This window comes from Oncorhynchus gorbuscha, linkage group LG14 (assembly GCF_021184085.1).
Source record: "Oncorhynchus gorbuscha isolate QuinsamMale2020 ecotype Even-year linkage group LG14, OgorEven_v1.0, whole genome shotgun sequence".
NCBI lineage: Eukaryota > Metazoa > Chordata > Actinopteri > Salmoniformes > Salmonidae > Oncorhynchus > Oncorhynchus gorbuscha.
Genome location: NC_060186.1, coordinates 14,022,661 through 14,039,424, shown reverse-complemented (window position 1 = coordinate 14,039,424; position 16,764 = coordinate 14,022,661). Strand labels below are relative to the sequence as shown.

The window sequence follows — 16,764 nt, the reverse complement described above, 5'->3', positions numbered from 1 at the left end:
ACTCTTCTTTTCTTTAGTGAAATTGGGTCTGAACCCCCAGAGAGTTGTATCTTTGGCTTGATGACGGTCATCACTGCATTTGCAGGTGAGCACAGAAAGACACTAAACCCATGAAAGGCCTTTTGTTTTTGTCTGAGCTTAAGCAACCTCATGGGTTTTTCCAGTTCAGCAACTATACCAAACGCTTTAGTAACACTTCACATTTTTTGGAAAATGAAAGTAGAAATGCATGGTAACAAAAGGCTGGGATCAATGGTATAATATCATTTTACTGAGTATTACATATACGTTCCCTATGTTTTAAAGTGCAAATTAAATAAATACATAAATATTGCATGTTTTACATTGCCCTACAGTAACCTGTGAGCGAATACTGTCTAAATGTGACATTTTAAAATAAAAACATTCACTCCATGTGCCATACCAAATCCTCTACAGGTATGGCCACTATGTATGCCAGATACAAGTTTGTGGAGAAGCTCAATGAGAAGGCGGGTGGTGTGCCCCCAGCACTGAACCAGGCTGCTTTCTGGATTGGAATGCTTTCTTGTTTGGGGATGTGTTTTGTCGCTACTTTCCAGGTAGGTTGTCGCCTCCTAAGTGAGAAGATGGAGTGTCATATTCAATACATGATCTCTCTGGTGTGTTCTTTTACCCCAGGAAACAACAATTATTCAAGTTCATGATGCAGGTGCAATACTCTTCTTCGTTTCTGGTGTGTTGTACATCATCCTCCAGTCCATTATATCCTATAAGGCCTTCCCCTATGGATGTTCCTTGGCCTTGTGTCGTGTGCGCACAGGAATGGCAACCATGGCCTTCCTGGCAGTCCCCCCCAGTATCCTTGAAAACAATAGTAATCCATTGTGTCTAAATTATTTTAATCATGAATGATCATTTTTTTATCAAATAAAATGTCTCCTTAATTTTTCAACCAGCTATTATCTGTGCCTTACTGCATAGAACTGAAGACAAGGTACAGTATGAGCACATCTTTACCAAGAACACAACTCACACAAACAACAAAGATGGACAACATTCTGGATCCATATACAGTTGAAGTCGGAAGTTTACATACAATTAGGTTGGAGTCATTTAAACTCGTTTTTCAACCACTCCAACCACACAAGTAATTTGTCCAACAATTGTTTCCAGACAGATTATTTCACTTAAAATTCACTGTATCACAATTCCAGTTTGTCAGACGTTTACATAGACTAAGTAGACTGCATTTAAACAGCTTGGAAAATTCCAGAAAATGATGGCATGGCTTTAGGAGCTTCTGATAGGCTAATTGACATCATTTGAGTCAATTGGAGGTGTACCTGTGGGTTTATTTCAAGGCCGACCTTCAAACTCAGTGCCTCTTTCCTTGATGGGAAAATCAAAAGACGGCAGAAGAAAAATTATAGACCTCCACAAGTCTGGTTCATCCTTGGGGCAATTTCCAAATGGCTGAAGGTACCACGTCCATCTGTACAAACAATAGTACGCAAGTATAAACACCATGGGACCACACAGCCGTCATACCGCTCAGGAAGGAGATGCGTTCTGTCTCCTAGAGATGAACGTGCTTTGGTGCGAAAACTGCAAATCAATCCCAGAACAACAGCAAATGACCTTGTGTAGATGCTGGAGGAATTGGGTACAAAAGTATCTATATCCACAGTAAAACGAGTCCTATACGACATAACCTGAAAGGCCGGTCGCAAGGAAGAAGGCACTGCTCCAAAACCACCATAAATAGCCAGACTACGGTTTGCAACTGCACATGGGGACAAAGATCATACTTTTTGAGGACAAAGATTTGACTTTTTGGAGAAATATCCTCTGGTCTGATGAAACAAAAATAGAACTGTTTGGCCATATTGACCATCATTATGTTTGGAGGAAAAAGGGGGAGAAGCACAGGGGTGGCAGCATCATGTTGTGGGGGTGCTTTGCTGCAGGAGGGACTGGTGCACTTCACAAAAGAGATGGCATCATGAGGAAGACAATTATGTGGATATATTGAAGCAACATCTCAAGACATCAGTCAGGAAGCAACATCTTGGTCGCAGATGGGTCTTCCAAATGGACAATGTCCCCAAGCATACTTCCAAAGTTGTGGCAAAATGGCTTAAGGACAACAAAGTCAAGGTATTGAAGTGGCCATCACAAAGTTCTGACCTCAATCCCATAGAGCATTTGTGGGCAGAACTGAAAAAGCGTGTTCGAGCAAGGAGGCCTACAAACCTGACTCAAGTTACACCAGCTCTGTCAGGAGGAATGGGACAAAATTCACCCAACTTATTGTGGGAAGCTTGTGGAAGGATACCCGAAACGTTGACCCAAGTTAAACAATTTAAAGGAAATGCTACCAAATACTAATTGAGCGTATGTAAACGTCTGACCCACTGGGAATGTGCTGAAAGAAATAAAAGCTGAAATAAATAATTCTCTCTACTATTATTCTGACATTTCACATTCTTAAAATAAAGTGGTGATCCTAACTGACCTTAGACAGGGAATTTTTTACTAGGATTAAATGTCAGGAATTGTGAAAAACGGAGTTTAAATGTATTTGGCTAAGGCATATGTAAACTTCCGACTTCAACTGTAGGCTTCATAGGCCAGATAAGCTATACGTGACAATATCAGTCTCTATCCGACCCTTCCTGTCATTACAGGACAATGTGTTCCATCTGGTGAGTGCTGTGAGTGAGTGGATCATGGTCTTCAGCTTCATCTTCTTCTTCTTCACGTACATCCATGACTTTAAAGTGAGTTTTCTGTCATTGAAGGTGCGAATGATTGTCCTTTTCTTCTCCTTTATGAGTTATTCCTCTGTCTTGTTTTTTTTTTACAGAAGTTTACTCTGAAGCTGAGAACAGAGTTTGTTTCCTGACAAAGCAGAGATGTTCCATCAGGTTTAAGTCCGAGCTCTGGCTGGGCCACTGCGTTGTCTTGTCTGTGTGCTTAGGGTCGTTGTCCTGTTCGAAGGTGAACCTTCACCCCAGTCTGAAGGTGAACCTTCACCCCAGTCTGAGGTCCTGAGTGCTCTGGAGCAGGTTTTCATCTATGTATCTTTCCCTAGATCCTGACTAGTCTCCCAGTCCCTGCCAATGAAAAACATCCCCACAGCATGATGCTGCTACCACCATGCTTCATTGTATTTCTCAAAACGAGATTCTTGGCATTCAGCCCAAATAGTTCAATGTTTGTTTCTTCTGACCAGAGAATCTTGTTTCTCATTATCTGAAAGTCCTTTAGCTGCCTTTGGGCAAACTCCAAGCAGGCTGCCTTTTTCTGAGGAGTGGCTTCTATCTGGCCACTCTACCATAAAGGCCTGATTTGTGGAGTGTTGCAGAAATGGTTGTCATTCTGGAAGGTTCTCCCATCTCCAAAGAGGAACTCTGGAGCTCTGACAGAGTAACCATCACGTTTTTGGTTACCTTCCTGACCAAGGCCCTTCTCCCCCGATTGCTCAGTTTGGCCAGCTCTAGGAAGAGTCTTGGTGGTTCCAAACTTCTTCCATTTAAGAATGATGGTGGCCACTGTTTTCTTGGGGACCTTCAATGCTGCAGAAATGTTTTGGTACCCTTCCCCAGGTCTGTGCTTCAACACAAACCTGTCTCAGAGCTCTACAGACAATTGCTTTGACCTCATGACTTGGTTTTTGCTCTGACATTCACTGTCAATTGTAGGACCTTATATAGACAGGTGTGCACCTTTCCAAATCATATCCAATCAATTGAATTTACCAAAGGTGGACTCCAATCCAGTTCTAATAACATCTCAAAGATGATCAATGGAAACAGGATCCACCTGAGCTCAACTTCAAGTCTCATAACAAAGGATCTGACTACTTATTTAAGTAAGGTATTTTTTTTAAAAGTGTTTTTGCTTTGTCATTATGGGGTATTATGTGTAGATTGATGAGGAAAATATCAATTTTAGAATAAGGCTGTAACGTAACAAAATGTTGAAAAAAGGGAAGGATACTTTCCATTTATTTATTACATTTAAGTCATTTAGCAGACGCTCTTATCCAGAGCGACTTACAAATTGGTGCATTCACCTTATGACATCCAGTGGAACAGCCACTTTACAATAGTGCATCTAAATATTTTAAGGGGGGGGGGGGGGAAAAGGATTACTTTATCCTATCCTAGGTATTCCTTAAAGAGGTGGGGTTTCAGGTGTCTCCGGAAGGTGGTGATTGACTCCGCTGTCCTGGCGTCGTGAGGGAGTTTGTTCCACCATTGGGGAGCCAGAGCAGCGAACAGTTTTGACTGGGCTGAGCGGGAACTGTACTTCCTCAGTGGTAGGGAGGCGAGCAGGCCAGAGGTGGATGAACGCAGTGCCCTTATTTGGGTGTAGGGCCTGATCAGAGCCTGGAGGTACTGAGGTGCCTTTCCCCTCACAGCTCCGTAGGCAAGCACCATGGTCTTGTAGCGGATGCGAGCTTCAACTGGAAGCCAGTGGAGAGAGCGGAGGAGCGGGGTGACGTGAGAGAACTTGGGAAGGTTGAATACTAGACGGGCTGTGGCGTTCTGGATAAATAAATAATAAATAAATGTTAAATGTAAATGTACTTTCCAAATTAACTGTATGAGATTATCTGAATGATTACTTGATTAATACTGTATCCATTGCAACATAACCTAAGTCTTAACAGTTAACCACAAAACAAAACACATTCTGTGAACAGCAATTCTAGAATTTGTTGGGTTAATGAAAGACTCATCCAGGTGGTAAAGGTCAGTAATTGAACAAGAAAATCACAAGATCAAGTTAAGAAAATGAATTTCACGCATCACTCGTTTATGGAGAGAGGCTGTATGTACATTTACCTACTCCAAGGTCAATTGTTTTATATTAGAATGTAAATATTTTTCTAGTTAGGTATTTTCCTCAAGACAAACTATTGTTTCTCAGGGTATTGAGGCATATCTATGGTATACCATTGTACTAAAGTAACTCAGAATACATATAGGGCTACTGTATGTGTGAAGTATTTCTATGTTCCCAACAACAACAAAAAAACTGTTTAATTAAAATTATGTCCACATATCTTTAGGTAAAATGTGGTCTTTATTTTTACGGCTAAACTGCATAAACACTCAGATCTCAATGCTGCTTGCCTTGCGCTTGTGAGCAACGGGCTTTCCAATCTTCTAACACCTCTACCCACTTTCTTAATCAATTGAAAAAAATCCATCATTGCAGTGTTCTACCCAGAGACAACTACAAACAATGTGAAGATGAATAGGATCTCTGAGCATTTGTTTGGATAAGAGATGTTGTATAAAACTCTCTTGACTTAAAGGCATAATGCAGAGTGAATCAAGGGCCTGAAAGCCTTGCTAACATGGTTAGTCACACATGGTTAAATCTGGGATTAAGATGCACCATTTTAGAAGATTGAGGTGAATTCACATTAGGTACTACTGTTAATTTGGCCTTACACAGTACCATTGCAATTGACACATTGCTCACAAGTAGTGGTGTTCTTTCCATTATATATTTACCCAAAAGTGCAATTTTCTTAATTTGTCCTTCATATTGTTCACCCCAGGAACATTTACATTTCAACAGCTTAATGTCTCAATTAAAAATGAATAATCGTCCAGAGAACAGTCCTCAACATTTCTGCTTGACATCCTTCATACAGCAGTTGTAGTATAAAATAGTACCCATCAAATGTTATCACAAACATTATTATGGACATGAGATACAACTTATCACCCTCTCAAGTGTAACATGCAGACATCACTGTCAAAATAAAACAAATGTGACTAAAGCACAATTACATTTTTGTCTTTTAGCAGACACTCTTATCCAGAGCGACTTACAGGAGCAATAAGTGCTTTGCTCAAGGGCACAGACAGATGTTTCACCTAGTTGGCTCTGGGATTCCAACCAGCAACATTCCGGTTACTGGCCCAACGCCCTTAACCGCTAGACTACCTGCCGCCCCACACACTCTTTCAAAGGCAGAATCATGTTTGCCCAGTGCAATCTTAAGAAAATAATGGTCAATTACTAATCGATTATCTGGTTAGTACTTTCCATGGTCGTCATTCCATCGGTTTTACTGCTAAACTATGTAAATAAAGACACACCATGTCCATGACCAATCAAATGTTTCAGGAGAAGAAATGGAAACAAAAATATAACATTCACAAGATCAGTGGCTGACCTGGACATAGACATTATCAGCTCTTTCTCGTTGACATTCACTCAATCTACAATGCGATTTCAGCTACTTAACAATCTGCCTGTTTTTGTAAGTCCCATGCATCCCTGCAGATCCCTTCCACAGAAGTGGGACTTTCTGTCTGGTAGCATTGTAGTTCTGCCTGTCAAGCACACACTGGCATCTAGTCCTTCTGTGCCCCTGCAGCAGCACAGTGGAAAAGGCCCAGAGCACAGATGACAGGGAAGGAAGTTCCATATAGGCAGCTTCATGGCTAAGACAGCAGATCAATCGCTGAAAGATGACTCACTGCCATCGTCGCTGTCATCATCGTGATCCAGTGTGTTCTTTTTGACGGCATCAGGCACAGGTGCCTCTGGTGTGCTGCAAACAGAAACATGTAGCAATCACCATTGTTACTTAAAATAAATGCAGAACCACCATTTTATGACATTCAGATGAGGGTATGAAACAAAACGTATTGGATTACGAGGTATGAGAATACAGATATTACAAAGATGTAATGTAAGCACACTCACTCAAGCAGGTTGGGATCCAAACCTTCCTGGACCATTTTATTCTTTATCGCCATAACTGGAACACCCTGTTTTTGAATAGTTTTCTACATTACTGATTTCATTGAACAGATTTTCTCATTTCTACAGAATATGACACTGTATAGAGAGACCTACCACTTGCACCATCTTGAGATATCTGGCATAGCGTGGGTCCTTGGCCACAGTCATCCAACTGTCTCCTGCTGCCTCTGCTGCTCTTGGTTCTGTTATGTTTGGAGAAGCCTACAATAGAGTCAATACTGCAATTCAGTATTTCCATCGTGCACAAATACACCAAGTCTTTAAGTTATTGTTGCATCAAAATGGATATGTTGAAATCCCAGGAGGTTGGTGGCACCTTAATTGGGGAGGACGAGCTCGTGGTAATAGCTGGAGCGGAATCAGTGGAATGGTATCAAATACATCAAACATGGTTTTTAAGTGTTTGATGCCGTTAAATTCGCTCTGTTCCGGCCATTGTTATGAGCCGTCCTCCCCTCAGCAGCCTCCACTGATTTAAATATATGTAGTTGTGTGCATAAGCCAACTACACAATTACTGTGTGTGTGGTGCCATCAGAAAGTATTCATACCCCTTGACTTATTCAATTTTCTACACACAATACTCCACAATGACAAAGTGAAAACATGTTTAGACATTTTTGCAAATATATAGAAAACTAAATACAGAAATCTCATTTACATATGTATTCATCCAAGTTAATACTTTGTGAAAGCACCTTTGGCAGCAATTACAGCTGTGAGTTGTCTTTAATGTCTGTCAGCTTTGCACTTCTGGATTTTAGGATTTTCTTAAGCTCTGTTAAGTTAGATAGGGAACAGCAATCTTCAAGTCTTTCCACAGATTTAATGGTATCCAAGTCTGGTCTATGGCTGGGCCACTCAAGCACTTTGACTGTATGCTTTGGGTCATTGCCCTATTGGAACGTAAATCGTTGCCCCAGTCTAAGGTAGTTTGCAGGTTCTCATCAAGAATTTGCCTGTATTTGGCTCCATTCATTGTTCCCTCTATCCTAACCAGTCTCCCTGCCACTGAAAAGCATCCCCATAGCATGATGCTGCCAACACCATGCTTCACAGTAGGGATGGTGTTAGACGGGTGATGAGCTGTGCCAGGTTCTCTCCCGGCATAGCGCTTTGCATTCAGGCCAAAGAGTTATATTTTTGTCTCAGATCACATCATCTTTTGTCTTATGAGCTCAGTCTTTCATGTGCCTTTTTGCAAACTCCAGGCGTGCAGTCATGTGCCTTTTTCTCAGGAGTGGCTTCCATCTGGTCCCTCTCCCATAAAGCCCAGATTGGTGAAGTGCTTTAGAGACTGTTGTCCTTCTGACAAGTTCTCCCATCTCAGCCAAGGAACTATGTAGTTCTGTCAGAGTGGTCATTTGGGTCTTGTGACCTCCCTGGCAGAGTCTGGGTAGTTCCATATTTTTTCAATTTCCCAATTTTGGAGACCACTGTCCTCTTGAAAACTTTCACTCGTTTATACCCTTCCCCAGATATATGCCTCATCACAATTATATCTTGGAGATATATGGACTTCATGGTATAGTCCCTGCTCTGACATGCACTGTCAAATGTTGGACCTTATATAGACAGGTGTTTCTTTATAAATCATGTCCAAACAATTGAATTGGCAACAGTTGTAGTGACATCTCATGGATTGGATGCACCTGAGCTCAATTTGGAGTGTCATAGCAAAAGGGTGAGAATACTTATGTAAATGAGACATTTCTATATTTAATTTCCAATAAATTAGCAAACATTTCTAAAAACATGTTTTTACTTTGTCATTATGGGGTATTGTGTATAGATGCAGAAGAAAAAATATTTAATCAATTTTAAAATCAAGGGTATGAGTATTTTCTGAAGGCACTGTGTGTGTGGGGGGGGGGGGGGGGGGGGGGGGGCGTTACCTCAGGAGTTGGCAATGGCACAGCCACAGCTGTAGGGGTCTCTGGTTGACTTGGGACCACAACTGTGACTGGTCCATTAACCTCTGTAGCTGGCCGCTGACCAACACCCTCCACCCTGACATCCTCCAAACCAGGAATAGAGGAGAGCTACATAGAACAAAATCAGGACGCACTGACATTATCATATTGGTATGCCCAGAGCAGCAAGGCACATAACAGTAGAACAACATCAAAGACAAGAGTAAAGTCTGTATTGTATTGTATACAAAACACATACAGAAGCTGGGTTACCTACCTTTGCCTCCAAAATGCTGAGGGTAGTTTCAATCTGCTGTATCCGAAGAGATATGCATGCAAGTTTCTCTTCGCAAACTGTCGAAAAACGATTGAGAAAGCGGACAGTGTGCACTATGAACTGGTTGAGATAGGCAACGACTCTCCTCTGTTGTATGGCTGGGACCTGTGACCATATAATTCAGTATCATGGGAAAAATACAATGTTTATTTACTTGCAGAGTTGGAGAGTTCAAAAACATTTACTACACATACTCGTTAGATACACCATTTACTTGATTACATTATTTGGCTGAGAGTCATTCAGCTTGTTTACATAACAAGCTGACGCTATCATGGCTAATTTAGCTACAGTAGCCACCAAGATAACTTCGGCTACGGAAAACACTCACCTTGGTCAGATCTATTCCTGATCCCACAATCGGTAAACCGTCCTCGTCCATGTTTTTATCGTTCTGGCAAACTATCGATTAACTCGCTATTACTTTGTTTAATAGTAATATCTTACTGAAAATCTGCAAAAGCGAGATGGACATTTTATTACGCCTCATGTGACTTCACTGTGACGCAAGTCTGACGTCACTATTCTTCTGCTCTTCCGGGTATATCAGCCAATGAGGTGCTTAGTTTTCTACTTCTTTATTGGAAATCCAAATGAACCCAAGTCTGAAGGTGCATACCTCCATCTCCTGAACTGGAGGGTTAACAGTTCATTGCCACAAATGTAGTGTGTTCAATGCACCACAAGGAGGGAGTACAGTATAATGGTTAATACATGTGCAGTGTCTCAAAACAAGCCACAATTCTGTTGATCCAGGCAAGGAGGACTTCGTTACTGTGTAATATGGTTTGCAGATATGATGAGTTAATGGATAAAACCATCAACACAAATTATTTGGCAACTTAATTTTGATGATGCCTCAGATGCTATCGTCTTTTAGAGAGAACCCACAATGTAAGTGCACGCACGTGTGTTGCATTGGATCATGCCTGATTAGTTGTGAACTATTACATTTACATTTACATTTAAATCATTTAGCAGACGCTCTTATCCAGAGCGACTTACAAATTGGTGCATTCACCTTATGACATCCATAACTATTACTACATAGGAGCGCAGCAGAACCAATGGAAAACAAAACACAGGAAACCAAACATGCTGTCCAACTTGACCTCAATCTGAACTCTACAAGGATTCTGTTTGATTTGAAATGGAACCCTTTAACCTGACCCAAGAGCAAACTGAAGCCATAGTCCATGCCCAGCATTGCCCACCTGATCATAAAACAAATCTGAAAGCCCAGTCCATGCCAATTGAAACCTAGTTCAACAGGCAGGAACAGTCTCTACCCAGTTTCAAAAAAATTGTTATGAAGAACTCAACAAAAAAATCTAAACTGACCCCCTGAGTCAGAACCTATCCAGAGAGTGTTGGGAGCAGATCACTTTTTAACCAGCAGCATATTGATTTATACGGGACTGTAATTGCTTCAGTGTGTCCTGGATGACTCCCCCATAATTGAGGCCTGGCAGAGCCTCTTCCCTGGACATACTCTGAGCCAGGCAGCGGGCAGAGGAGTACCGCAACCCCCCCCCCCACACACACACACCCTCCACCATGCAGTGAGCAGTGGATGGTTACCCCCTTACCCCCAAGCCACTCTATCATACCGTGAGGAGTGAACTGCTTCCTGTGCTTGGCCCTCCTATGTTGAACATAATAAACAGCTCCCTATCCACCAGATGTGTACCAAACTCACTAAAAGTGGCAGTAATAAAGCCTCTGGTGAAAAAGACAAACCAGAAAATATAAAAATCTATCGGCCTATATTGAATCTCCCATTCCACTCAAAAATGGTAGAAAAATCTGTAGCGCAGCAACTCACTGCCTTTCCTGAAGACAATGTATAAAACGCTTCAGTCTGGTTTTAGACCCCATCATAGCACTGAGACTGCACTCGTGAAGGTGGTAAATAACCTTTTAATGGCGTCAGACCGAGGCTCTGCATCTGTCCTTGTGCTCCTAGACCTTAGTGCTGCTTTTGACACCATTGATCATGACATTCTTTTGTAGAGATTGGAAACCCAAATTGGTCTACACAGACAAGTTCTGGCCTGGTTTAGATCTTATCTGTCGGAAAGATATCAGTTTGTCTCTGTGGATGGCTTGTCCTCTGACAAAGTAACTGTAAGTTTTGGTGTTCCTAAAGGTTCTGTTTTAGGACCACTATAGTTGACACTATATATTTTACCTCTTGGTGATGTTATTCGGAAACATAATGTTAACTTTCACTGCTATGCGGACGATACATAGCTGTACATTTTGATGAAACATGGTGAAGCACCAAAATTGCCATCTCTGGAAGCCTGTGTTTCAGACATAAGGAAGTGGATGGAGGCAAATGTTTTACTTTTAAACTCAGACAAAACAGAGATGCTAGTTCTAGGTCCCAAGAAACAAAGAGGTCTTCTGTTGGATCTGACAATTTATTTTGATGGTTGTACAGTCGTCTCAAATAAAACTGTGAAGGACCTCGGCGTTACTCTGGACCCTGATCTCTCTTTTGATGAACACATCAAGGCAATTTCAAGGACAGCTTTTTTTCCATCTTCGTGACATTGCAAAAATCGGAAAACGTTTTGTCCAAAAATGATGCAGACAAGTTAATCCATGCTTTTGTCACTTCTAGATTAGACTACTGCAATGCTCTACTTTCCAGCTACCCGGATAAAGCACTAAATAAACTTCAGTTAGTGCTAAACATGACTGCTAGAATCTTGACTAGAACCAAAAAATGATCATATTATTCCAGTGCTAGCCTCTCCACACTGGCTTCCTGTATAGGCTAGGGCTGATTTCAAGGTTTAACTACTAACCTGCAAAGCCTTACACGGGCTTGCTCCTACCTATCTCTCAGACGTACGCTACGGTCAGAAGACGCAGGCCTCCTTATTGTCCCTAGAATTTCTAAGCAAACAGCTGGAGACAGGGCTTTCTCCTATAGAGCTCCATTTGTATGGAATGGTCTGCCTATCCATGTGAGCGACGCAGACTCGGTCTCAACCTTTAAGTCTTTATTGAAGACTCATTTCTTCAGTAGGTCCTATGATTGAGTGTAGTCCGGCCCAGGGGTGTGAAGGTGAACGGAAAAGCATTGGAGCAACGAACCACCCTTGCTTTCGCTGCCTAGCTGGTTCCCCTCTCTCCACCAGGATTCTCTGCCTTTAACCCTATTATGGGGACTGAGTCACTGGCTTACTGGTACTGTTCCATCCCGTCCCTAGGATGGGTGCATCAATTGAGTGGGTTGAGTCACTGATGTGATCTTCCTGTCTGGGTTTGGCGCCCCCCTCGGGTTTGTGCCATGGGGGAGATTTTTGTGGGCTATACTCAGCCTTGTCTCAGGGTAGTAAGTTGATGGTTTGAAGATATCCCTCTTGTGGTGTGGGGGCTGTGCTTTGGCAAAGTGGATGGGGTTATATCCTGCCTGGTTGGCCCTGTCCGGGGGTATTGTCGGACGGGGCCACAGTGTCTCCCGACCCCTCCTGTATCAGCCTCCAGTATTTATGCTATCCGGTGTCCTGTGGGATTGGGGCTAGGGTCAGTCTGTTATTTCTGGAGTATTTCTCCTGTCTTATCTGGTGTCCTGTGGGAATTTAAGTGTGCTTCCTCTAATTCTCTCTCCCTCTCCCTCCCCTCCCGGAGGACCTGAGCCATGGGACCATGCCTCAGGACTACCTGGCCTGATGACTCCTTGCTGTCCCCAGTCCACCTGGTTGTGCTGCTGTTCCAGCTTCAACTGTTCTGCCTGCGGCTATGGAACCCTGAACTGTTCACCGGACGTGCTACCTTGTCCCGGACCTGCTGTTTTCGACTCTCTCTCTCTACCGCACCTGCTGTCTATAACTCTGAATGCTCGGCTATGAAAAGCCAACTGACATTTACTCCTGAGGTGCTGACCTGTTCCATCCTCTACAACCACTGTGATTGTTATTGTTATTTGACCCTGCTGGTCATCTATGAACGTTTGAACATCGTGGCCATGTACTGTTATATTCTCAACCCAGCACAGCCAGAAGAGGACTGGCCACCCCTCAGAGCCTGGTTCGTCTCTAGGTTTCTTCCTAGGTTCCTGCCTTTCTAGGGAGTTTTTCCTAGCCACCGTGCTTCTACATCTGCATTGCTTGCTGTTTGGGGTTTTAGGCTGGGTTTCTGTACAGCACTTTGTGACATCGGCTGATGTAAAAAGGGCGTTGGAAATACATTTGATTGAGAGCTTCCCATACATGTTTCACACAAACACGTTAACTCTGCTGACAGGGCTTTCTGCAGGAGGGAATACTTCTCTATAGGGATACTTACAGAATGAACAGGTTTCTTACTTAAAGGGGATCCTCTGAGAGTGGGGGGGGGTCCTCTGAGAGTGTAGTGTGGTGGGGCATAGACAGCTATGTTTTTCAGGCTTTTTCCTACATCAAGTGCACTCGTTGAACTAACTGGCAACTTGTGCATACTTGAATTGTATTGGTATGATTGCATCACCCAGGATTTGCAGTGTTCCCTGTTTTGACAGAATCCTGTGTCTATAAGCACGTTGACACTGATAGGATGAATAGTGTCAGAGGGACTTTCCTATGTGTCGTAAAAGAGAATTTTGGCATTTTGACAGTGACTTAATAATGACAGCATTATTAAACATTGATAATAAATACATGGCTCTTAATAATAGAACTGCAATCCTGCAAGTTGAGGAATAGCTTTCTCCTGTATCACCATTTCCAGAGATATTGACCTGATACCCTGGTAGCTGGGTATTATTTGCTTTGTTAACATGATTTCTGAATGTCTTCTGAGTAGGGTTTCATAATTCCAGGAACTTTCAATAAATTCCTTGGTGTTTCCAGAAATCCTGGTTGGAGGATTGCGGACTTCCTGCTTATTCCCTCCTCCAACCAGAATTTTCGGAAAACCAGGGAATTTATTGAAAGTTCGTGGAATTTTGCAACCCTCCTTCTGAGAACACGAGGCTATTTCTGAAAACATTCTCTTAGTAGAATCCAGCATGTTCATCAATCTGACATGGATAGTTAAACTATCATAGAACAGTATTTAAATTGGGATTTGATCATCAACAGGCGCCATGGAATTTCCTGCCCACTTCACCGAAACATTTGTGACCCCTACATGTTGCTGCGGCAACGGCAAGTATCAAAACAAGCACCCCTCTCGCTCTGCTGCTCCATGACGCACCTTCATTTCTTCCATATGAACAGACATGGTATGGCACCGAAATATGATTTTGATACCCCATGCACACGCATCAGCACCACACCCCTCTTTTTCATTTAAACCCACTTCACATCACTGAGTAGATTAAATACGGAGTAAAAAAAAAACATAATTACCCCCTCTCTCACACAATGAATAGCTTAGTTTGCTTAGTTCATATGAAGATGTTTGGGTTTAAATCACTGATCAGAAAAGTACAGCCTAACTCACAAGAGCCATCTCAAACTAATCAAGAGGGAATGGTTCACCCCAATTAAGATCAATGCTATGAAGGAGAAGAATGAAACAGGGTTGAGAGCACAGATTCTAACTGCTCTCTCAGCCCCCTGTGTGTCCTCATGTGAACTTGAAATGCTTATCTTTCTCATATACTCATCTGTATGCTGGACCATTGTCTTTACCTCTAGCCTGGCTGTTTGGCAGGTCAGTCCAGACAGAGGATGCTGTCAACACCTCTTCCCTGTCCAGAATCCCTGTGAGTGAAAACAAGCCTTTTCCTGGTCAATGAGTTCAGGGGGGCGGAAGAGAGAGAGAAAGAGAGAAAGATAAAGAGAGAGAGAGGAGAGAGAGACAGAGAGAGAGAGAGAGAGAGACAGAGGGAGAGCGAGAGAGAGAGAGAAGGGCAGACAGACAGAAAGAAAGGGAGAATAAGAGAGACAGAGAGAGAGAGAGAGAGAGAGAGAGAGAGAGAGAGAGAGAGAGAGAGAGAGAGAGAGAGAGAGAGAGAGAGAGCTGGCAGAGGTACAACCCTGAGTGCTGCATATTAGAGTGGGCAGGAGAAGGAAAGAAAGGGCAGTCTACTACTGCATTGGGGGATAATCAGACAACAACAGGCCATCATTGTAGCCATACCCCAGCAGTAATGATAATAGTCATATTTGTCACTATTCATGGCAGTGAGACTTATAATCACCTGGTTGCCAAATTAGATGAGTTTTTCATCAGAAAACACTGATTAATAGCAAGGTTTGTGTACGTTTCTTGGAACCAGAGGAGTTTTATTTTGCATGCCCTGATTTGACAAGGTCAGCTCAAGCAGCATTGTCTTTAATCAGGGGTGCATCATTGTTTACTATTATATGGTTACTCGTTACCACGACACAATACACAGCAGGGAGTGAAAATGTGTATGGTACATTGTGCTTCTGTTTTGTGCCATCCAGCATGTTGGATGATAATGCCTCAATGTTCTGAACTGAAGAGAGAGCACCTGAATTAAAGGTTATGACAATGCACCCAATCTGCTGGAGCTGTAGCTAAGCCAGGGTCAGGGAGGACCTTTGGAGGCAGTAGGCTTTGGGGTGGATAGGATGTTGGTCTTGATCAAAGTTATCGAGGCATCTTGAAACCTTTTGTATTCCCTGCTGTGCTCATCCACTTAACACTGGTAATATTGTTATGCATAACATATTGCATTGGGTGAAAACTGTATATGAATGTAGTCACTATCTGCCAATGTTACGTTTAAATAGGTAAATTGAATGTCCTCATACACCCTGTGACGTCTTTGAATGTGCTTGCATGTTATGACCCACTTTGGTGGCATTATAAGGTGTCATCTTTGCCTGTTTGTGTCCACGCACTGCCCTCTCTGGATACGTTCTTGTTTATGTGATGCGCTGACACTGTCTGAGCTAACTGGAGCTGTGCTGCTGATCTCCTGCTTTATGATTGGGTCAGCACTGATCTCCTGTTTAGTGATTGGATCAGTGCTGATCTCTTATCTCTGCTGGTGAAATCAACCCTCTTTAAGCCCTGGGACAATTAGGCAGTGGTCTTTCAAAACTTTGCCCTTTATTGGAAAAAATAGGATTGTCCTATTCAAGGGTATACATATTTTCCATGGAAAGGGTGCTGTTGTCAACAGATACTGAGACACATGTCAACTCAAGGGGAGAGCAAGGTGCAGATTCACAGATTGGGCAAAAGGCCCACATTTGGGCTGTCAAGTGGCAATGCAGTGTTCAGTGACAAACACTGAGTGGTCATAATATTTGCATTATAAAATTAGATGTATTGCCATGGTGTTCGCAGATAGACCTAACAAGAGGATATTTAAAACTACATGTATAAAACTACATGAATAATCAGGTGGTTAGATGTGGGATTTTAATCCTGATGACTTGAGGTAAGGAGTGATATTCACATATATGAATATAAACATATATGAATTGTATGAAAAAAGAGAGCAATGTCCAGGCTATCCTGCTGACTGTGTGTGCACTGTACATAAACACTCAAATATTCTAGTTTATGAAAATATTTAAATCATGATGATGAATAAGCCCACTAAATCAAACGTTGGAGATAGATATGTATGCAATAGATGATGAATATGAAGACACATAGCCTACATGTGGCACATAAATTACGCACGAGCTTCGTGGACAATAATGATATTTTTCCAATGCCTATAACAACTCATCATTGAGATTTCTACACGTAACAAGCTTTGAGAAGAGCGGGTGGTATGGGTCCAAGCCTTAAAGAGATCAAAATTCAATCC

The 16,764-nt window shown here is 42.3% G+C and overlaps 2 protein-coding genes across 2 annotated transcripts; one reads left to right on the top strand and one right to left on the bottom strand.

Annotated features, from left to right (window-relative positions):
* On the top strand, positions 1 to 2,887 carry LOC123995894 (DNA damage-regulated autophagy modulator protein 1-like; the record flags this gene model as incomplete). The annotated part of the gene is made up of 6 exons (XM_046299564.1): positions 1 to 85; positions 439 to 581; positions 661 to 838; positions 939 to 976; positions 2,670 to 2,762; positions 2,849 to 2,887. Coding segments are annotated over 6 exons (576 nt in total), but the record flags the coding sequence as incomplete, so codon positions are not given.
* A 3,096-nt stretch (positions 2,888 to 5,983) lies between these two features.
* LOC123995604 (WASH complex subunit 3-like) lies at positions 5,984 to 9,550 on the bottom strand. Its single transcript, XM_046299234.1, has 6 exons — positions 9,361 to 9,550; positions 8,970 to 9,134; positions 8,675 to 8,821; positions 6,874 to 6,981; positions 6,721 to 6,785; positions 5,984 to 6,565 (listed from the first exon to the last, which is right to left on the bottom strand). The coding sequence occupies exons 1-6, from the start codon at positions 9,409 to 9,411 to the stop codon at positions 6,469 to 6,471; spliced, it is 633 nt and encodes a 210-aa protein (XP_046155190.1). The 5' UTR covers positions 9,412 to 9,550; the 3' UTR covers positions 5,984 to 6,468.
* Between the last annotated feature and the right edge of the window lie 7,214 nt (positions 9,551 to 16,764).

What these genes read in the sequence shown, in the direction of transcription:
- LOC123995604 (XM_046299234.1), bottom strand. Translation starts at nt 9,411, where the DNA reads ATGGACGAGGACGGTTTACCGATTGTGGGATCAGGAATAGATCTGACC. An exon ending in ATCTCAAGATGGTGCAAGTG is followed by an intron (nt 6,786 to 6,873) that starts GTAGGTCTCTCT and finishes ATTCAAAAACAG; the next exon opens with GGTGTTCCAGTTATGGCGAT. An exon ending in TTGGATCCCAACCTGCTTGA is followed by an intron (nt 6,566 to 6,720) that starts GTGAGTGTGCTT and finishes TTCTGTTTGCAG; the next exon opens with CACACCAGAGGCACCTGTGC.